Source organism: Leptopilina heterotoma, unplaced genomic scaffold (assembly GCF_015476425.1).
Source record: "Leptopilina heterotoma isolate Lh14 unplaced genomic scaffold, ASM1547642v1 Lhet_198, whole genome shotgun sequence".
NCBI lineage: Eukaryota > Metazoa > Arthropoda > Insecta > Hymenoptera > Figitidae > Leptopilina > Leptopilina heterotoma.
In genome coordinates, this window is record NW_025110914.1 from 163,949 (window position 1) to 179,953 (window position 16,005).

At 21.5% G+C, this 16,005-nt stretch overlaps 1 protein-coding gene across 4 annotated transcripts; it reads left to right on the forward strand.

Annotated features, from left to right (window-relative positions):
• Positions 1 to 2,161: 2,161 nt before the first annotated feature.
• LOC122501020 (protein angel) lies at positions 2,162 to 14,488 on the forward strand. Of its 4 annotated transcripts, none has more exons than XM_043610233.1 (6): positions 2,162 to 2,357; positions 5,946 to 6,339; positions 7,537 to 7,715; positions 9,494 to 9,867; positions 10,000 to 10,246; positions 13,621 to 14,488. In XM_043610233.1, exons 2-6 carry the CDS (start codon positions 5,955 to 5,957, stop codon positions 14,026 to 14,028), a joined length of 1,593 nt encoding a protein of 530 aa, XP_043466168.1. In that variant the 5' UTR covers positions 2,162 to 2,357; positions 5,946 to 5,954; the 3' UTR covers positions 14,029 to 14,488. The 4 variants fall into 4 exon arrangements, with proteins under 4 accessions (XP_043466168.1, XP_043466166.1, XP_043466167.1 ...); XM_043610231.1 differs by lacking the exon at positions 2,162 to 2,357 and adding an exon at positions 2,364 to 2,796; XM_043610232.1 differs by lacking the exon at positions 2,162 to 2,357 and adding an exon at positions 3,055 to 3,190.
• Positions 14,489 to 16,005: the final 1,517 nt, after the last annotated feature.

Genomic DNA, 16,005 nt, shown 5'->3' on the forward strand with positions numbered 1-16,005 from the left:
TATCAGTAACTTCCTTATTCATTATTATTTTTCCATAGTAATTAAGATTTTCAAAAAATTTTAAATTCAACAACTTATAATAATTAAAAATGACCGAGTGATAAATAATTATTTTTTATTATAACCATATTGTTACTGTAACTTCTTCAAAATAATTTTCATCATTTCAATTATTATTTTCTACAATTTTTAAATAAAATAAAATTTTTCATTAAATAAATTATTTTTAATAATTTTTCAAAATTGTTCGCAAATTCTTTAATTAAATATATAAAATAAAAACTTGAAATAATTTTTAAAAACAATTCAAGTAAACTTTTTCAGAAAAATAATTCTACAGAATTGTTAGTTAAAAGTATGAATATTTCAAATTTTAAATGATTTTAATAATTTAAAACCTTTTCAAAATTCAATAATTATTTATAAAAATTTATATGTTATAATGCTTTTAATATTCAATTATTATCTAAAATTCTAACTAAAATTCATTTTTAAATCAATTTTTATTAGAAAATTCTATGAGAATTTAATTATGTAAATACAAAAATAAATAATTTATTGAATAATTGAATATTTCTTGAAATTTAATTCTCATAAAAAATTTTATCAAAAAATTTGTAAATAATTGAATTCTTTTGATAGATTTTAAAAAAAAATTTAAGAATAATTAAATTTTTCGATGAATTCGATTTAAACTGTATTAAAAATAATTCAAAATCCTGCGATAAGTTTTATTGTTTATGAAAATAATGGCAAATGGAATTATTGCGAAAAAATTTGTAAATAATTGAATTCATGTGAAATTTTTATTATTTATGAAAATAATTAAATGTTTGCGAAAAATTTTATTAAAATTTTGTTTAAATAATTGAATTTTGGAGAAAAATTTTATTATATTTATAAAGATAATTGATATTTTGACGAGAACTTAAAAAAAATTATTGAAACATATAATTCAATTTAAATTGTATTAAAAATAATTGAAATTCACCGAGGAGTTTTATAATTTATTAAAATAATTGAATTATTGTGTAGAAGTTTATAAAAAAATGTTTAAAAAACTAATTTTTTTTCGAAAAAATATATGCCAATTCTTTTTTTAATAATTGAATTCTTGTGAAATTTTTATTATTTATAAAAATAATTGAATTCTTTTGGGAAATTTTATTAAAATAGTAAATATTGAAAATAACTGAATTTTTGCGAAGAATTTTATTACGTTTAAAAGTAATTTAATTTCTACTATATGAATTTTATTATTTATGAAAATAATTATTGTTTCCGTAGAATTAAAAAAAATTTTTTTTTTTAAATATTTGAATTCTTTTGGAAAATTTTAAGATATTGAAAATTATTGAATTGTTGAAAATTTTTATAAAGAATTGAAATTTTGCTAAGAATTTTATTACAATTTTTAAAAATAATTGAATTTCAGAAGAATTTGAATAATTGTTGAAATTTTTCAAAAATCTAAGTTCTTTAAAATTTGTAATTAAATTTGTTTAATAAATGGAAATTTTATAAAAAATTCCAAATCGAAGTCTTTTGAAGTTCATTTATTTATCATAATTCTAAACTCAACTCTTTTGAAAATTTAATTAATTTTATTATTTAAGTAAAATTATTTATTAGAAAAATAAATAATAATATAATTTAAAGGAAAAAATGTTTTTCTCTATACTAAAAAATTAATATGTTAATAATACTAACAAAAAAATTATAAAATTTAAATTAAAATTTTGTCTACCTAACTAAAAATTTCAGATATATTTTTTCGACACTAGGAGTAAAAAAATAATTTTCGGGTGTAAAATTAAAATTTTTCATTTTAGGTGATTCGCTTGAAAAATTCAGACACACAATTTTTTTTCTCTTTCATTATGAATTTTTATAATTAATAATTAAAGAAAGAAAAATATTGGATTTATTTATAAATTTATATTTATAATAATATTTGTAATAATTATAAAAAAAAGTAAATTCACTTCTGTAAAGAAAAATTTTTAACATATATTATAATAAAACCGGTTTTATTGATTATCATTCCTCCTTTTTCCCCCGCGCATGAAAAAAAGATATTGAATTTTAGCGCCATATTTTCTTTTCACTAGTCACGTGATCTGTGACCAATGGCGGTTAGTTCGACTGGGTATTTTTTCGAGATAAGAAAAGTAGAAGGATGTCAAGGGAAATTTGACAGTTTTGAGGAAAATGTTATAAATACTTTTAATAATTATACAAAAAGTTTAAATTAAAGTAACAGTTAAATAGTTTTCAATGTATTATTGAGAGTTAAAAACGATGGTAACAATGTTATCCTGTTTTATCGACTTACCGAAGAATCATCTCAACACGAGGTTAAAAATTCTTAAAATACACAATTTTTTTGACGTACTATTTCACCTTTTAAATTCATTTTAAAAATTCTCATAGTATTTATAAGAATAGTTAGAAATTTAAATTGAATTTTTGTTGTAAAATTGAAAAGATTTGTCCCTGCACGTATTATATATTTATCATGCGACATTTTTTGACAAACTAACCTCTATAAATGGGTTTATTATATCGATAATATTATATATATACGGAAATTCGTGTGCGAAATGTCAGCTTGGAGTTTCGACAAAAACAGTACGTTATCTTCTTCTTTTGTGTGACAACACTTAAATCCAAGATAAATCATTTAGGATTTAGGTTAAATAAATGAAATAAATGAACGTAACCACTAGGTTTCTGAATAAATCAAATGTATTTTGTCGAAACATTCACAGCGCATTACTTCATCAGGAGTTAAAGGTGAGTTATTTTTTTTTTCCTCGCAATGATTAAAATCTAGACGCCGCATATACAGATTGCATAACTTTTTTGTTGTAAGCTGTTAAAAGATACATAGGGTCATTTTCTTCGGGGACACGTTAATCCCTTCTCCTTCTGTTTTCCTATTTCTAGAAGTCTTAATTAGATGCATGCATTCTATTTACATACATATATGTTCAGTATAATTCTGTTTATTGTTTTCATTTTCTTTTCATTCAGAATATATATGTATGTATTGTTTTTAAATTTTGCGTGTTATCGTTTCGTGAAATCTTGACAGTTCACGTTTACTCGTTTTTCTAGTTGCAATTTTTTTTGCCCTCACTTATAATCTCTTGTGTTGTCGTACTTTTTTTAGCACGAAATGGCCAAGGCAAGCGTTTTTAAATACCGTTATGTTTCTCAATTATCAAGTTCAATAATTATTATTATTTTCATCATTGTAATGTGTTGTGTCTGAAGAAAAAATGTTTGGTTCTAAATTCTCAATAGAATATAGAATATTTTTATTGTCACCATGACTATTGGAATTTCGGCAATAATCTTAATATTTATTATCTCTGAAGATTAAAAGTTTTTCTTTAATCTTTAATGTGCTAAAAAGGAGAAAAAATTCTATTCTTAAAAATTTGCAAGTATCTAAAAAGTATATTTACTAAAGACTTAAAAAGTTCAGAGTTTGGTTTTATTTTTTGAAAAAAAAATGTATTGAAAAAAATTGGTCATCTGTCCTTGAAAAAAAAATTATTTTAAATAATTTATAGTAAAACAATATTTTGATCTTTGACTTTGTTTACAATTTGATCTATCGTGAATTTCGCAAATAAATGATATCGTTGTTAAACTGTAGAAAAAATATATATTTCTCAGCAGTTTAGCATTAATGTGATAAAATAGATAGACGTAATAGATAATAAATAAGTATGCCAAAAAATTTGTATATTCAAATTCTTGAGTCAACAATGTGAGTATTTTTTTTTGTCATAATTCTAATTTTATTTTCCAAACATAGTTTTTTTCCACAATTTCACATATTATTTCGATATAAAATATAATTTGATTTAAAAAGACCGGAAAGTTCGTCAGTCGTACCGCATATAATTTCGAGAATTTTAGAGAAATTACAAATGATAGCAGAAATTCAATTATACTTTCAAAAATAATAAAATTCTTCGCAAAAATTCAATTATGTTCAAAAATTAAAGAAAATTCTCGTCAAAATTTCAATTATCTTTTGAAATAGTTAAATTCTTCTCCAAAATACGCAATTATTTACAAAAATTCTTGGCAAAAATTTCAATTATTTTCACAAATTTTCCTCAATTCATTGATTTTCAGTATCTACAATTTTTAATAATATTTTTAAAAAAAAATCAATTATTTAAAAAAAATTTTAATAGAAACATTCAATTATTTTCATAAATAATAAAATTCATCGCAGAAATTCAATTATTTTTAAAAGTAATAAAATTCTTTGCAAAAATTCAATTAATAATTTTATAAATAATAACATTCTTCTTATGAATTCAATTATTTTTAAACAAAATTTTAATAAATCCTTCGAAACAATTGAATTATTTTTTTTACTAGTAAAATCTTTGCAAAAATTCAATTATTATAAAAAAAATTCAATTTTTTCTTAATTCGTTATAAAATCTTTTTCAAAAGATTTCAATTACTCTCTAAAATTTTAGTAAAATTCAATAATTAAACGTTTAATTTTAGTTATTAACAAACACGATAATTTTAAAAACTTGAAAAAATTGTTCATAAAATTCAATTATTTAAAAAAATTTTAATTAAAATTATTAAAGGAACTCCATGATTTAAAAAAAAATTCAAATAAATTCTTCAAAAAGAATTTAATTGGAATTTTCAAAAATTGTAACAAAATTCTTCGCGAGAATTCAATTATTTTCGTAAATAATAAAATTCTTTGAAGGAATTGTATTATTATCCAATTTTTTGATAACATTCTTTGCAACAAATTATTATTGCAGAAATTCAATTATTTTCAAGAGTAATAAAAATTCTTCGCAGAAATTTAATTATCTTCAAAAATAATAAAATTCTTTTTAAGAATTCAATTATTTTCATAAATAATATATATATAATCGCAAAATTTCAATTATTTTTAATACAATTTTAATCGAATTTCTTGAAAAACGTAATTATTTAAAAAAATTTTATTACAATTCATCAAAAGAATTCATTTATTTAAAAATTTGTTGTAAAATTCTCCATGAGAATTCAATTATTCGCAATAAATTATTTATTTTTGTATTTAAATAATTGAATGCTCGTTTAATTTTCTAATAAAAATTGATTTTCATTTCATTAAAATGAATTTTAGTTAAAATTTTAGATAATAATTATTGAATATTATAAGCAATATAGCGTGAATTTTAAGAAATAATTGAATTTTGAAATTAATTTTTTTGAAAAAATTTGATTATCAATTTGCCATCTTTAATTATTATAAAACAGGAAGAAATTGATTACTCCGAGTCGAAGACTCGATATATTTTCATGTTTTATAGTTATGAAAAAATTTAATTTATAGTTTTAAGTAAAATGTTCTCTTACTTGACTCGGAATTGTTATATTTTTGTCAGTAATTGGTTCGTAAAATCCGAATTTTTAAATACTTTCACTGGTTAAAGAATTTAATTTGCAAACGAAATTATAATAATCTTTATTTTTCGAAATTGTATACATATAAAAATTTTTTGTCTTTGCTTAATTTACCGTTTCAATTGAAATAAAGTTTGTCATATAAACTTTTCAATAGAATTTGCTTGAATTTCAAAAGCAATACTCGGAAGAACAAGTGACACGCATATAAACCATCAATAGTTTGAATGAAAGGTCGAGAGTATTGTTGTCAAATAAAGAAGTTATACAACGACGTTGTAGACACGTCTGCTGTTTTCTTTTTCTTTCTTTTTTAATATAATATTTCATTCTTTAGTTTCCGTTTGGTTTTGTGTGCTTTTTACTTTGTTTGAAGGAATAATTTTAAATCATGAGTTTTTGTAATTACTCGCAATAAATTAGTTTATAAAATTCTAGTGTAATTGAAAGAAAAGAAAGAAATTTGCTAATGTCTTTAAAAAATGCTTCTTTAGATCGTTCACATGACGGAGGTGCCATTGAAACATTTATTTATCAAAAATTTGCGGAAGAGTGCATCCGTACCGGAGGCGTTGTACTCGACCTATGTCAATTTAGTGGACACAATTGCAAGTCCAGGAAGTCATCATCAGGAATTGAACAAATCCTTAATGGAACCATATTTGGATTTATGTTACATACCAAAAGAAGTTCCACCAGCGTCGAATTATGATTTTTCCTTTGAGAGTTGCTCAAGCGTTGGAACATCAAATGAAAGCATTAGTTCAATGTTTACACAAAATATGGATTTGACCAAGACAGCTGAGCAAGATGGAAATTTGGGGAATAAACGCACAAAAGATATGCAGAGGTATAAAACGATGCGAAAGTGGAAGAGATTTGGCAAACGTGAGTTTTTTTTTCTTTTTATTACTTGCTTTTTTATTATAATAAAAGTGTTTAAAGAATACAAGAAATTTCTTTTTGAAAATTTTAAATTATGAGTTCAAGGTTGCCATAGATCTGAAAATTCAGAGAAAGAAAAATTGGACAATGAAATCAGGGAAAAATTACAATTTTAACAAAAGTACTGAAAAAAACATTAAATTTGAAGAACTATAAAAAAAATTCATATTTATGGTGTCTGGAAATTTTTGAACACAAAAAAATGGAATTCTTCTTGAATTTTTTTAGTTCACCTCATAAATTATGAAATTACCACGAATTTTAATACAAAACCATAAATTTTTTTCTATTTCTGTCAATAATTGAACTTTACAGAATAAAAAATTAAATTTATTTTAAATAACTTAATTCTAAATGAACTTTTATAAAATTATCAAATTTTAAAAGAGTTGCGTTACCAATTTTGATAAATAATTGAATTTCAGTAGGTTTTAAATTTGAAATATTTTAAAAAATATAGTTTCCTAAAGTCACATCAATTAAGTTCACAATATTTATGATCAAAGATTGAAAAAGAAAAAATATTTTTCTTGCCAAAAACAATTTTTTTCCAAATTATTGATCCAAAAATTATGCAAAATGTTTTTTATGCTAAAATATGTCAACGTTTAAATAGAAAAATATATTTTCTAAATATATTTTCTATTTAATTTCGAACGAAATTAAATGTAACATTGTTGCACACATTAAAAATTAATTTGTAAACTTTTAAAATATTTTAATTCCTTTTTCAATTTTTAAAGCAATCGTCAATTTTTGAAAATATTTTAAGCGAATTTTTATTCATTTGAACGTTTATAAATTTTTTAACATGAAAATCTTAATTCCTGTGAAAAAAGAATAAAGATTAATAAAATTTTTAAAAAAAGTTATTCATGTTTCGAATAATTTTGTAATAAAGATATTCAAAAATAAATTTATTAGCTTCTTTATTTAATAATTTTAAGAGTAAATCAGAATATTCTTTAGAATGAGAAGGAAAGTCAAAATTCTGTCTGAAAATCAGGGAAAAACAAAATAAAATTTTTGTGTCAATTCTGAAGTTGTTCTATAAATTTAAATTTGTTTTCAAATTAAATTATTTTTTAAAATGACTTTAATTAAAAGAAAATATTGAAAATCTGTTTTTAAAAATTTCAGTGAAGCAAGAAGTGGATCCAAATGAAGCGTTTGTATTGAGATTGATGTCCTTTAATATTCTCGCACAAAGTCTCCTGGAACTTCATCCTTATTTATATAAATATCACGATATAGCAGCATTACCGTGGAAAGTTAGAAAACCAATAATAACCCAAGAAATTCTTCAAGCAGAAGCGAATGTAAGTTGCAAAGATGTAAAAATACTTTATTTTCTCCATCACCCAAAAATATAATTTTTGTAAGAAATCTTTATTAATAGACGCGTAAAGTTTTCTTTTAAAAATTTCTCAAGAGTCGGCATTTAAAATTTTTGTTTACTTTTTATTTTTAGAAAAAATTTCTTTTAAGTATTTGAAATTTTGTAAAAATATTTTGAACATAATTGTTTTTTTTTTGTAAGCATTTAGTTAAGATTTTTAAAAATCAAGTTTTGTAGAATTTTAATTGCAAATTTTGAAAATAATCTTATATTCTAAAAAATTTTAGTTCTAAATTACTTTCAATTTTTTCAACTACATATTTCCAAAAATTCAATATGCGAAGAAAAATAATTACATTCAAATTTTTTCAAAACAAAGAACTATCATTTTAGAATTATAAAAATTTTTAATTACAATTTTTCAGAAAATTGATTAATTATTTAAATTGCCTAAAAGTTTTTTTTCGAAATTCAATTATTATTTTCGTAATATTAAGTACATTAAAATAATTTAAAAAACTATAATTATTAGAATTTTTAAAAATTCAGTTATCTTCAAAAAAGTAAATTAAAATTTTTTTTAAATAATATACTTTTTAAACTGGAGAAGTCATGTATTTTATTTATTTATTTATTTCAATCAATTTATTTTCATTATTTGTAATTAACATTCTTCAAAAACTTGACTTTTTAACATTTTTTTAAAATTTTTAAATTCTTAAACAACAAATTTTAAGAATTCTTTTATTATAATTTTAAAAACATCAATTATTTTCAATATTTTCTAGTCTCTAAAATTCTGAACGTTCAAATGTGCGAAATTTATTTATTATTTCCTCAAATTCAAATTTTATTACATTAATAATGCATCATGTACAAAAAGAATAAATTATGAATATAAATTAAAAATTCCCTTCCTAATATGTTTATGTTTTGTCTATCTTCAATTGATCGAATTCATTTTACTTTGAGTAAAATAAATTCTGAATTTTTTAAATGTTTAATTTATGTTTTGAATTTTTACTTCAATTAGTAATTTTTGAAAATATCTGAACTAAAAAATATTTTGTTCAGTATTTTTAGAACATTATATCGTCAAAAACTTTTATTTACTTGAACGTTCGGAATTTGTGAATCATTTATTTTCGTTTACATATTTTCAATAATTGACTTTAATAATTTTTAAAAAATACCATCAAGATTTGCAGTTACAATTATTATAATTAATTAAATTTTTAAATTAAAATAATTGAATTCTCAAAGAACGTTCGGAAAATTATTAAAATAATTGATTTAGAGAAGAAGTTTAGTTAAAAATTCTAGAAAATAATTAAGTTTTGAAGTTTTATTTTTTTCCGATTTTTATAGTAGGTATAAATAAAAAATATAGAAAAATCTTTCAAAAATTATTTTTGAATAATGAGTAATAATTTTTAAACTGATTGAGAATATTCTTTAGAGTCAAGAAGTAAGAATTTTGTCTGGAATTTAATTTTGTCAGGGAAAAAGAAAATTAAATTTTTATTGGCAACAAATGTAGTTTTAAAAACCTGGAAAAATTACGTTTTTTAACCTGGAAAACCTGTAAAAGTCAGGGAATTTAAAATGAGCAAAAGCGTGGCAATCCTGAACATTTAATAAAAAATAAACTGAAAAATAAACGACTTTTTCTACTTTCTTTGTATTTTGAATATACTTTTTATGTAACGAATTATTCATTAAATTGAATTATTAACGAATTTTGTGTTGAATTCACAGGTGATATGTCTGCAGGAAATGCAGGAAGACCACTTGGATGATTTCCTTGTGCCATTCAAGGAGCAGGGCTACGATTATTTCTACAAAAAACGTACAAATGACAAAGATGACGGACTACTATTAATGTATCGTACAGAAAATTTAACAGTTGTTGACTACACAAAAGTGGAAATGTTCCAGTCTGAAGTTGAATTATTAAACAGAGACAATGTTGGTATTATCGTGAAATTCGCCCTTAAGGACAGTCCAGAGACGCAATTTGTCATAGCCACGACACATTTATTGTACAATCCAAGGAGAAGCGACGTACGTCTCGGTCAGGTGCAAGTTCTCTTAACTGAGATTGAAAGGATCGCTTTCATCGAAAACACTATGTGAGGGTACTTTGAAAACAAATTAAAAAAAAAATAACTATAACTAAAGAAAAAAATTGGTCTTCATCTATAATAATTGCAATTCATGGGCAGTTACCACTTTCTTTTTTTGTTTGCCTAAACTTTTAACAGGACAGGTCCAAAGTATCTTCCAATCATTCTCTGTGGAGATTTTAATCTGGAGCCGCACACTGGGGTGTATAAATTCATAACTCAGGGTTTATTCACGTATCAGAATAAAGGGAGGAATTTGGAACCGCAGGACTATCGATATTTGTCGAATGTACTGTTACCTCCAAGTTTGCATATCACGGATGATTGTCAGCATTTTAATGTTCTCCTTCAGAGGTTACGAGGCGGTGGACGAGGTCAAGTTATGGTAATTTCTATTTATTTTATTCTCGCATGAAAAACATTTTATTTCGGACAAAAACTAATACTCTTCGTTATCATGGTTAATTATTCTTTTTTTTTATTCTTCTACTACTATTTTTTAAGCCAACAATTAATTAAAATTTGAATATTTTCCGAAAATTTTAAATATTAACTAATAGAATAGACAACGAACCTTGGAAAATTTTGAGAGTAACGTGAATTTATTCACGATTTGAAAAAACTGAATTTGACATGGATTTTTAAACATTCAAATTTTAAGAATCAACCTTTTTGAAAATTGAAATTCTAATTTTTATTAAAAATTGAAAAGTAGTTGGAAAGTACTAGACTTTTTTAATTTCTGTCGCGAACAGTTTTTCTAAGAAATGAATATTTTAAAAAATTTGTGTAAATGAAGTTTAGAATCAGTAATTTAAAAATAATGCAAATTTGCAAAATTTAAAATATTATACTATAAATTACCACGTGAATAAAAAATGTTCCAAATTACATTTTTAAAAAAAATATTTAAAATTTCAAAGACATTTGAAAAATTTTAAACTAAGTGAAATTTTTTCTTCTTTTATTTTATATAAGGTCAATTTATTAAAAATCTTACAATTCGTTTTTGAAAATTTAAAATAGATTTCGACATAGACTTGAATTACGCAAATTTCAAAGTTTTAGAATTCTCGACTTCTAAATAAAAAAAGGATTTAAAATTTCAATTTCTTGCAACTATTTCGTATTTGTATAAAGATTACGATAACATTCCTAAAAAAAATGTGATTTAAAACTTTTTAATTTTGTATTTATTCAGGGTGAAAGGTGAAAGTCAGGGATTTTTATTAAAAGTACTAGAAAAAATTTAATTTTTAGAATTTCTAAGAAAATTTTTTATTTTAGTGTCTTTTTTGTTTGCCTTATAAATTAGGAAATTACCTACCACGAATTCTAATAGAAAACCTTCTATTTTTCTATTTCTGACAATAATTTATTTTTTCAAATAACTTTATTAACTATCATAAAATTATTACTTAGCAATTATTTAATGAATAATTTTACTTAAATATTTCAGTAAAAGGACGAAAGGTCAAACATATGAATCCAATAAAATAAATAATAAATACTTAAATATTTCAAAATTAATTCAATTTTAAAAGAGTTGCGATTTCAATGTTAATACATAAATAGATGAACTTCAAAAGGTTTTAGTTTGAAATTTAATATAATTTCAATTTTTAATTAATTTAATTATAAATTTTATAAACTTAGATTTTTGAAAAATTGCAATAATTCAAATTCTTCTGAAATTAAATAAATTTGTTAATATATATTTAAATAATTATAAAAATAATGGATTTATACAAGAATTTAAGTTGAAAACACTAAAAAAAAAATTGCATTTCTAAGAAGTTACAAATAATTGGAGACATTCAATTATTTTCAAAAGTAATAAAATTCTTCTCCGAAATTCAATTAAAAAAATCTTAATAAAATTCTATGCAAAATTTCAATTATTTTCAATTCCTTTTTTTAAATTCTTGTCTAAACTTTAATAATCTTTTTAAATAATAAAATTTTCCTCCGAAATTCAATTAACTAAAAAAATTTTAATAATATTCAACCCAAAATTTCAGAGATTTTCCTCAATTCAATGATTTCTAATATCTACTATTTTAATAAAATTTCCCAAAAGAGTTCAATTATTTAAAAAAAATTTTGATAAAATACTGCGCAAACATTTAATTATTTTCATAAATAATAAAAATGTCACTGTAATTCAATTATTTACAAATTTTTTTTATAAATTTCTTCGCAATAATTCCACTATTTTCATAAATAATAAATTTTTTTACAGTGATTCAATTATTTTTATAAATAAAAAATTTCATCGCAGAATTTCAATTATTTTTCTTAAAATTTTAAACAAATTTCTCGAAAAATGTAATTTTTTTGAAATTTTTATTAAAATTTGTCGAAAAAATTTGTTGATAAAATTCTCTATGAGAATTCTATTTTAGGAAAAATACATTTATTCAATAACTTTTTTATTTTTGTAGATAAATAATTGAATTCTCGTAGAATTTTCTGATAAAAATTGATTTAAAAATGAATTTCATTAATATTAGAAGCGTTATATCGTGAATTTTTAGAAATAATTGAATTGAAAACTAACAATTTTGTAGAATTGACTTTTTTAATAAGTTTAATTGAATTTTTAAAAAAAATTATTTGAAGTTTTTATTTTATAATATGAATTTAATTGAAAAATTTCCAAATAATCAAAATTTCATAAAATTGAATTGTAAACAAATGAATTTGAAAATTCTCAAGAATCATTAATAAAATTTTTAAAAACAATTACATTTTTCGAAGAATTTACTTAAAATTCTATTAAATATAATTGAAATCCTGTGAAGAATTTTATTAAATTTAGTAAAATAATTGAATTCTTCCAACGAATTTTTTACATTTCTTTTAAATAATTAAATTCTTGCAACGAATTTTATTACATTTCCTTTAAATAATTGAAATCCTTGTGAAGAATTTTATTTTATATGAAAATAATATTGAATTCTTGTAACGAATTTTATTACATTTCTTTTAAATTGAATTCTTTTGAGAAATTTTATTAAAATAGTAGATTTTGAAAATTTTTGATTTTCAGCGAAGAATTTCATTATTTGTAAAATGTAATTGAATTCTTGCAACAAATTTTTGAAATTAATTACATTTTTCGAAAAATTTATTACTTGTAAAAATAATTTAATTCTTGCGAAGAATTTTATTAAAATTTTTGTAAATAATTTGTTTTTTTCTGAAAAATTTTATGAATATTTAAATTATTATGAGTTGTTGAATTTCAAAAAGGTTTGAATTTGTAATTTTTTGAAAATCTTAATTCCTATAGAATAATAATGATTAAATATTTATTTAAAAAGAATGTTTTGGAATAATTTTAGTGTGAATCAGAATATTCTTTAGGGTCAGGAAAAAAGTCAAAATTTTGTCTTGAATTCAGGGAAAAGTCAGAGAAAAACAAAATTAAATTTTTGTGGCGACCGTGTTATTGGACAATGATTTTTAGCTTAAAAAATATTGTTGAATTTTTGAAATTTAATCAATGTCCCTCTTTGAAAATGAAAATTTGAATTTGTATCTGTTTTTTACGTCTCAGTAATGTAGAATAGAAATTTTCGATTCTAAATGACAAACATCTCTTAGTGTTTCAAAATAGAAATATGAACTTAATGTTTCTATAATTTTGTCAATTGCTAGCCAATTAGTTTTGGTACAAAAAATTCGAATCAAATTAAATTTAAAATATACAATCGCAAAATTGCAGAAAAAAAGCATTAATGTAATATGTTTTAGTTGGAGAATAGAGAGAACCACAAAAATATTCGTAGACATTCAACAGAAGAGATAATCGCTGAAGACGTTAGCGTAAACACATTTACAAATCAGTATCAACAAATTCAATTAGATGAAAATAATCATGTGAAATTTTCTTCCGGCACATTAACGCATCCATTTAAATTTCGTAGCGCTTATAAGCATAAGAATCGTCATGGATATCCAGAAGCTACGACACATCAAAATAATTGGATAACCGTCGATTACATATTTTTCTCTGGTCTTGAACCTTTAGGAATATTGAGTTTGCCAACTGTTGAACAGTGTAATGATTTGCCAACAATACCAAATTTCGCTGTTGGAAGTGATCATTTATGTTTAGCGGCTAGTTTTAAAGTACTCAAGAAAAAAAGGTCAAATTTATAAAAGAAAAAGAAAAAGAAAAAGAAAAAAAAGAGAAAAAAGAGAAAACGTTTCTTCTTTGACAGAAAGAAACTTACGCTTGTTCTATTTATGTAAATACGAAAGTCCATTCTATTTTTCGATACTAAACAAATATAAACAAATACATGATTGAAGAAAATTTGTTTTAAATACCATAACTTAGAAACTATGAAAATGTAAATAGTAATTTAAATTTGCATCTTAAGGTAGTAAATATTAAAAAAACAAGACTTTCGTAGAGAAAAGAAAGAATACATGAATCAGAAGAATTTTGTTTTCATGAGTAGTTCTTCTACTTATATATTATTTTTGCATTAGATTAATAAGTTTCGTTTAATATGCTTTTCATCAACGATATATTTCATGTTAATTAAGCTTTTCATTTTTGAATTTTTTTTTTCGTTTTGAATTGAAAATAAATTATAAAACTTAAGAGAAATTTGTTTATTGAGATTACGATATTTCCAGACCTCGGAATGTAAGTAATTTTTTTCGAGTACTTTCAAAAACAGCGACTTTATTAATTTTCAAAAAAATGCGACTTTTTCGACTTACTTTGATAAAATGCGACTTTACGGACTTTTTTCTAAATGTTGTAAAAAAATGCCACTTTTTTGGTATGAAATGCAACTTAATTCGATTTTTATTGTGTGAAAAAGAACTATAGTCAAATCTTTGTCTGTAGAGAGATTTTGCAAATCTTTTAACGTATAAAACAAATTTTTTGTCTACACGGAGAGAGAATATATATATTAAATTTTGTAAAAGTATTTTTCAAATTAGGGAACAAGTGCAAAAAAGCGAAATTTTGATATAAGAAATAATAAACTTTAAACAAACTTTTATGAAATTTAGTAAAATTATAATTATCAGAATTTAATTAATATTCTTGATATTTGGTATAATTATACTAAATTTCACATAAGTTTTTTTAAACTTTAGTATTTTTTATATCAAAATTTTGCTTTGTCGCACTTTTCCCTAATTTGCAAAATACTTTTACAAAATTTAATATAAATTCTCCCTCCGTGTAAAAGGTGAGATTACAATTCATTAAAATAAATTTGGAAAATTTAGTTTCGAATATTTTTCAAAAATTATTTTTAAGTTAGACTTGTTTTTACATTTTTATGAATTTTGACAATAAGTGAGTTTCCGCAGCTCAGAAAAATCATTGAAGTTACTAAATTTTATCCAAAGTGAAGGAAAAATATAAAATTTCTTAGAAACACTGCAAAAATTCTGGTTTTTGATGTAATTTGAAAATACTAGAAACTTAAATAGTTGTTAAATATTTTTTTAACTTAAAATTTTTTAAAAAACCACGAAGAGTTACAGTTTAAAATTTTTATTAAAAAAATTGTATTTTTGTATTTTCATAATTGATTTTTCGAATAATTTTCTAAAAATTATTAAAAAAAAATTAATTTTAGAGAAGAATTTTATCTAGTTAAAAATTGTTAAAAATAAAAATTTGAAAGAGTTTTTAAATTAGAAAACTTTAAATTTCTAAAGGTCTCAGATGGAAATTTTTGAAAATTTGAATTTTGAGTAACTTTGATACAAAAATTTAAAGAACTTAGTTTTCTGAATAATTTTCGTTCAAAGTTTTTTTGAAATTAGTTGATTTTTCGAATATAAATACTTTAATTAAAAAACTTCTGAATAATCGATATTTTTTAATGATATAGAATTAAAAACAATTGAATTTTCGTCAAATTTTAAGTGAAATTTCTTGTTCTTAAATAAACCCTAGAACAGTTTTCCCAAATTAATTAAAGAAAATGAATTTATAGAATTTTAGATAAAAATTCTTGAAACTAATTAAATTTTTGAGAATTATATTATCAATTTTTAGAAATGATTATTTTCAGAAAGTTTTAAATTGAAAATTCCAAGAAAATAAAATTTAAAAAATTAAGTTTTAAATATTTTTCAAATTTTATTTTTGAGTTAGGT